This window comes from Carex rostrata, chromosome 23, assembly GCF_964058835.1.
Source record: "Carex rostrata chromosome 23, lpCarRost1.2, whole genome shotgun sequence".
Lineage (NCBI taxonomy): Eukaryota > Viridiplantae > Streptophyta > Magnoliopsida > Poales > Cyperaceae > Carex > Carex rostrata.
In genome coordinates this window covers 1,020,575-1,027,317 of record NC_135940.1, presented here as the reverse complement: position 1 = coordinate 1,027,317, position 6,743 = coordinate 1,020,575, and the positions used below count along the sequence as shown (strand labels likewise).

At 34.5% G+C, this 6,743-nt stretch overlaps 1 protein-coding gene across 1 annotated transcript; it reads left to right on the top strand.

The window, feature by feature from the left end:
* Positions 1-1,166: 1,166 nt before the first annotated feature.
* Positions 1,167-6,467, top strand: LOC144574603 (Protein kinase superfamily protein). Its single transcript, XM_078324601.1, has 6 exons — positions 1,167-1,377; positions 3,065-3,381; positions 4,093-4,228; positions 4,704-4,840; positions 4,932-5,055; positions 5,726-6,467. Exons 1-6 carry the CDS (start codon positions 1,323-1,325, stop codon positions 6,148-6,150), a joined length of 1,194 nt encoding a protein of 397 aa, XP_078180727.1. The 5' UTR covers positions 1,167-1,322; the 3' UTR covers positions 6,151-6,467.
* Positions 6,468-6,743: the final 276 nt, after the last annotated feature.

Here is a 6,743-nt window from a genome sequence, read left to right as displayed (position 1 = left end):
CCACAGAAGCCAAATCCTTCCGCCTTAATTAAAGAAGCAGTATAATCTTTTGTCAGTACTAATACTCTCCAGTTTCAGTCGAAAGTTTCCCTCCAGTGACCTATGATTGCACAAAAAATGAAGTTTTGAAATTGAATTTTTCAGCACAAGTCACGCTACATTTGATTATATTTCACGAAACAAAAGTAATTATTTGTTCTATTGTCAGTTCTAAGTAAAAAAAAAAAAGTTTGGGTCAAAACTATTGATTGAATCTTGGTTGATAATTTAATAATTTTAAAAAGTTAGAAATCTCATTTTTACTTTACATGTCCATTCATGCAAGCAATGGAGAGGTTATTTTGTCTTTTGGTGAAGTAGTGGGAAGGCGGTTAAAAAAAGGAAAAAGCCACCAAAAGAGAAAGTAAAAAACAAAAGAACACACCGGTAAATGACTCCTTCATGTCCCAAAAAGGGTACACACTCCATTGGAGATTTGGAGCCACAACTTCCCTTTTAATTACGTAAGAGTACCTGAAGTACTTATTGTCTCCTATATTTTTTTGTATTTTTTAAAATATACAAATTTAATATACATTTCAAGTAATTAGTTAATTGGAATATTTTACCAACACTAGTTACAATTAATCATTGATAAGCTCTACACTAAATAAATAATTCATCAAGTGAAATTTTTGCCAAATAAAAAGAGTAAGTGTAATAAAACTAACTAGAAGAAAAACATTCTTAATCATGACAAATATTATATTCTTAGAGTATCTCCTTCCCTGTCATTATAAATTTTTTTTTTCGCCATATCAACAACTTGATAATTATTTTTCAATGAATTTCGATTTCAATACGTTCTAATTACACGAAATATTTTAATGTGTGATATTTGTAATAAATTCTCTTACATGTGTAATTTTGCATATTTGTAATAATATCAATAAAATTTCTAATAAAATAAGTTTGAAAAAATAGTGATTACTCTACGAGATGTTGTAATTATCACATTATCATTTCTAATTGAAGTGCAAATTGGAATTCTTAAAAAAAAAGTTTTGTACGGCACAAACTACATTTCTAAGCCAGGCCCAAATATAAGCACTAAGGAAACACAATTCATATTTTCAGAAGGATGTATCGGTAAACATACACTCTCATAAAATCCCCATCGCTCTGTCACTTCACTTTTCGCTCTCACCTCTGCTCAGTCGCTCTCTATCCATTTGTTGTTCGCCTCTCTCTCTCTCTCTCTCTCTCTCTCGCTCGCTTGTGTTTATTTAATTCCAAGTAGGAGGCGCATGAAGCCAAGTATCGAAGAATGAAAGAGAGGAGAGATGGGCAACTGCGGAACAAGAGAAGAGAATGCTGTCGTCGCTGCTCACGCTCAAGGTCTCAGCTTTTCTTCATTTCTTCATTTCTTGCCCCAAATTTACTTTCTTCACCCCACTCTATTTGGATTTCTCATCAATTTTGTTGGAAATTTGCTTCATACTCGGTCCTTTCGAGTAATTTACTTCAAATTTGCTCTGTTCTTTGCTTTGGGTTCCGAGAGAGGGGTGCTTATTTTTTTAGTTTTACCTTAGGTGAAATTTTTTCCTTCTACTTGTGGTAAGACCTTTTTTTTGGAATACCATGGTTGTTAATATTAATTCAGTTAATTGACAGGATTTCTCCGAACTTTGATGGTTTACGTGCTGCATTATCTAAATTTGGATTCTCAGAGAAAAAAAAAAAAAAAAAAAAAAACATTATGCGATAAATTGGTTGTATTGCATGTGAAACCGGAAAAATTTGTGATTTAGTTTCGTACTTATTTGAGATGTGAATATTGATTAGAAAACCCTACATGCTCCAGCATTAATTGTTTCTTTGTTTAGCTAAACAGTGAACAGAAAAGGTTCCAATTTCTGAAAAGGTACATTGCGATTTCAGCTATCACTGTTTTTACATTGATTTATTTAATTAATTGACTATTTTAGCCATCAAATATCCTTATTTTGATTATAAACCGTGATATTTAGAGAACACAGTTTCCTTTTCTTAGATAGCTCTGAGTACTGTTTTACCTCCAATTTTGGTTTATTATCAGGCATTTCTGTAAAATTTTAGTTTCTTTAATTTTTAGAAAGTCAAATCTTCAACTGAAAAGGTGGCTTATTTGCATGCAAAAACTGAGCAGATCTGAAATTATTTTATTGAGAAAAACTACAGTGTCAAATAAACTTGGCATTTTATAATTTAACAAAGTCAAAATACTGCTGTCTTCTGGTCCGCCATGTTCTATCTATGCTAATAGTATTATCAATATTTATAGTTCTTAATTAGTCTTTATTATTGTTATATGGGAGTTTTAAGTATTAAACAAAGGTTATGTTGGCTATAATCATGTACTCTTGCAAAAAACCAAGGCTTTCTACGTTGGTTTGCATTCCTTGAGCTTGTTATATCTTTTGTAGAGTACCTTCTAAATAGGTGAAGTATAGCTTTTAAATATAATATCGACAACTGGTTGGTATAATATGCTCATTTTAAAAAAAAAAATAATGGGTTTTTTTAGTGAGTTTTCTTTTCCTTTCTTTCTTTTTTGGTGAGGCAAATGGCCATAAAGAAAGTATGGCAAAACATTGTATGTTAAAAAAGAAAAGTATACCTTTTAATTATGCCTTAATTCAAAAAATTGCCAATTGCCATCTCGTTACCCCCAGGGATATTTGTGTCATTTCTGATTTGTCAAGAGGGGCAATTTCATGCTTCCTGCAAAATTAGAAATGTCATTGCATACAATGATAAATATGAAAAATATCCTCAGCCATCACTTTCATATACAAAGCAATTCACATACAAGGGGCATTTTTGGTATTATTTTGGATAAATCAGAAAAGAATCATACCAAGGGTTACTCATAGACAACATGTATGTATGTATGTATGTATGTATGTATGTATGTATGTATATGTAGTACAAGATATACTGTATTCTTGTCAATTTACCAGGGCATGCATGATACTTGTCGATTCTACTTGTAAAAAAAATGCAAATATGCAAATAATGATTTCCTTTCTCAAATAATGGACAGTGCAACAGCTCCACATGTTTCAAGTACATGACAAGAAGCACACACGCACCTTCTCTGACATCAGCGACCCGTCAACCCCAAGGAATCTAGAAGATTCAAAGAACATCTCTATTTACACCAATGTGATTGCCTTCTCCCTGTTTGAACTGGAGACAATCACCAAGAGCTTCAGGCCTGACTATGTGCTCGGCGAAGGGGGCTTTGGTACGGTTTACAAAGGGTATATTGATGAAAATGTGCGCGTTGGGTTGAAATCTCTGCCCGTTGCCGTTAAAGTGCTTAACAAGGATGGACATCAAGGTCATAGGGAATGGCTTGTAAGTTTACTTATTATATTCCTGAGCATGATACTGATGTATGAGTGAGGCTATGGTACTATGTATAACACATATTGGCCCGTATTATGGATCAATATCTCCATTTTTAAAGTTCAAACTGTTAATCTAAACCGTTTAACATAATCACCACATGAAAATGTACTTGTAGATCAAATCTTACAATTTTTAGAATTTTTTTAGATAGGTAAAAAATCACTTGATATAAAGATTCTAGACCATTCAAAAGTAGTGATTTTCTACCTATCTAAAAAATAGTAAAAAGGTTTCTACAAAATATAAATTTAGTCTGCAAGTACATTTTCATCACGTTGAATGGTTCAGATCAACTATTTGGACTTTGAAAATGGAGATATAGTTCCATAGTACGGGCCAATATGCGCTTATGCATAGTACCATAGGCTCACTCTTAATATATACTTCTAGTTACCTTTTTGGTATGATAATAAGTTTAAGATTTTTGGCTCTTTAGTCATGATAATTGACTGCATAAGCAAACACCAAAAGCATTAACAGCCGGGACCTCTTATGGTGCCACTAGTGCCCACATGTTAACCCTTAACATAAGCAAACACAAAAGCGTTAACAGCTGGGACCTCCTATATTGCCACTGGTGTACGTTTTCATTATTTATGTAAAAGAATTCACTAAGAAATGCTGTAATTTTGTTAACGAAAAGTTGTTTTTGTGCAGACCGAGGTAAATTTTCTGGGACAGCTTAGGCATCCAAATTTGGTGAAATTAATCGGGTATTGTTGTGAGGATGATCATAGGCTTCTTGTCTATGAATTCATGTTCAGAGGAAGTCTTGAAAATCACCTATTCAGAAGTAATTTTTTTTTTCCTCTCTTGTATCAATTTTTGGCTTTGTGACTCCAGTTGGGTTTCATCTCTAGCCTACCCCAACTTGTTTGAGAATAAAGGCTTGGTTGTTGCTGCTGCTGCTGCTGCTGTTGTCTCTCTTGTATTTTTTTTCTTCAGCATGAAATAACTTCTTATTTGTTACACTCAGCATTTCACCATATCAGCAACACCAATTATTACCCAAATTAGCTATTTGTGAAAAACATTTTTGTGCTATTTGTGATTTATAATTCACATTCGGCATATTACATTATGTACCAATTTAAATTACTTTCTATTTACTCTAATGTTAATACGTAAGGTTGAATGTTTAAAAATATGGGAAATGATTTTTTTTTACTTGAATGGAAGTATTTGGAATTATATACAACAGAATCATAAACACAAATCATAGCGATTTATTGATTTATGTTTTATTTTCATATTTTCTTTTGGTACAGAAACAGCTACTCCTTTACCATGGTCGACTAGAATGTCAATTGCACTAGGCGCAGCCAAAGGGGTCGCTTTTCTTCACAATGCAGAGAGACCGGTCATATATCGTGATTTTAAAACCTCTAATATCTTACTTGATTCTGTAAGTAACACTTCTCATAAATTATGCTGCATTTGTAGAATCTGTAAATAGTTTGTTGACATGTTCTTTATGCTATTTTTCTTTTCTGAAGGATTATACAGCAAAACTGTCTGATTTTGGCCTTGCAAAGGCGGGCCCACAGGGGGATGAAACGCATGTGTCAACCCGGGTCATGGGTACCTATGGCTATGCTGCCCCTGAATATGTCATGACCGGTACTGTACATGTCTCAATTAACATTTGCTAATTTCTACATCAACTCAATCCATTTTTTCTGTGTTGTTTCGGCTCTAAGCAGTTAGTTTTAAATCTCACCAACCAAGAAAAGGGAACTTTTTGTATTGAAAACGACAGCTTTTGCAATCCCCAGAAAAAAGTGAATTTTTGCCAAAAAGAAAAAAAAAGTTTTAAGCACAGTAAAGCCCCAGCTTTTTTACCATTTGATCTACTGGTTAACTGAGTGTTGATTAAATCACTTTTCTAACTTTAATGATAGAGAGATTTCATTTACTTGGGTTATTTTAGCGTTAACTATTTCGCAAATAAAGAAAGAAAAGGGACTTTTAGAATTTCAATATCAAAGAAGGGCTTTTGTGAATTATATTGTTCAGAAAACAGATGTTTTGCACCTCACAACATTATTTTCAATACAAAAGATAGTACCTACTGTATTTCATTGAATAAACAAAAGATAGTTACAATCTTTATAAGGGAAAAAACAATAAAGGTGTAATCTAGGCCTGCTTATATCCAAGATACTGCATCTAAGCTCATGTCCCATGTTAGTATTTCCACCTATTAGATGCTGTTTTGAACATCCAGTTTTTAGTTTTTACTTTCTACAAATACATTTTATCTAAATGTAAAACTCTTCTATTAAAACAGGTCATCTGACAGCAAGGAGTGATGTATACAGCTTTGGTGTGGTCCTATTGGAGCTCTTAACGGGTCGCAAATCGGTCGACAAGACCCGACCCAGCAAGGAGCAGAGCCTGGTTGACTGGGCCCGGCCCAAGCTAAATGACAAACGCCGCCTCCTCCAAATCATCGACCCACGGCTGGAGGGCCAATATTCGGTTCGTGGGGCCCAGAAGGCATGTAGTCTCGCCTATTACTGCCTCAGCCATAACCCTAAAGCGCGGCCTCTCATGAGTGATGTAGTTGAAACCCTAGAACCCTTACAGGGGAACAGCAGTGGAGTTGGTGACATGGTTGTTCCTGACTACAGGGTTTCCCGTACCTTGAACTGCCGGGCCATACCCGGGCCAAAGTGTTCTTCCCATGCCGTGCCAACATGCCGGGTGCGATGAAATGAGGTGTGTGCTCTCTAACTGATACCTGCGGTTAGGTTAAGGTTAAGGATAAGGTTCAGTTGTGTATATTTAAAAAAAATTTAGGAGGGTGGTTTGGTTTGGCTTGGTTTTGTTGGGTGTGTTGATGTCGGGGGGTTGGTTTGTGTTTATGTCTGTTTCTAATTTTGGTTTTGTTTTTTTCTTCTCTTTCTTACCGGGTTCATGTAAATTTGGTTTGTGTTGTGATGTTTGGTGGGTTGTAGTGTGATTGTACTGAGCCGTGCCTGGCCGAACGGGTCAGGTTTTTATTAATCCTTCAGCAATTGGAAACAAAATAGCCTCCTAGTTTTTAGCCTTTTACTGAATTTTGAGATCCCATGTAGTCATGAAAATTGCTTGTGCTTTATTATAATAGAGCTCTTAGTTATAATTGCATTTATATAATTTATCTTGAGATGAGTGGCTTAACCTCCAACCTTTACTCAAAATAAAATAATATAAAATAATTCATGTTGAGATGGATTTTGTCATTACCATAGGGTACTTTTCCTTTTTCCTGTACTGGTAAAATCATTGTAAATGGCCGAAACACTTGCTGAGAATCCTTAAAA

Coding starts and splice junctions, on each gene's coding strand:
- LOC144574603 (XM_078324601.1), top strand. CDS start 1,323: ATGGGCAACTGCGGAACAAGAGAAGAGAATGCTGTCGTCGCTGCTCAC. Junction 3,382..4,092: donor AAGGTCATAGGGAATGGCTT/GTAAGTTTACTT, acceptor GTTTTTGTGCAG/ACCGAGGTAAATTTTCTGGG. Junction 4,841..4,931: donor CTAATATCTTACTTGATTCT/GTAAGTAACACT, acceptor TCTTTTCTGAAG/GATTATACAGCAAAACTGTC.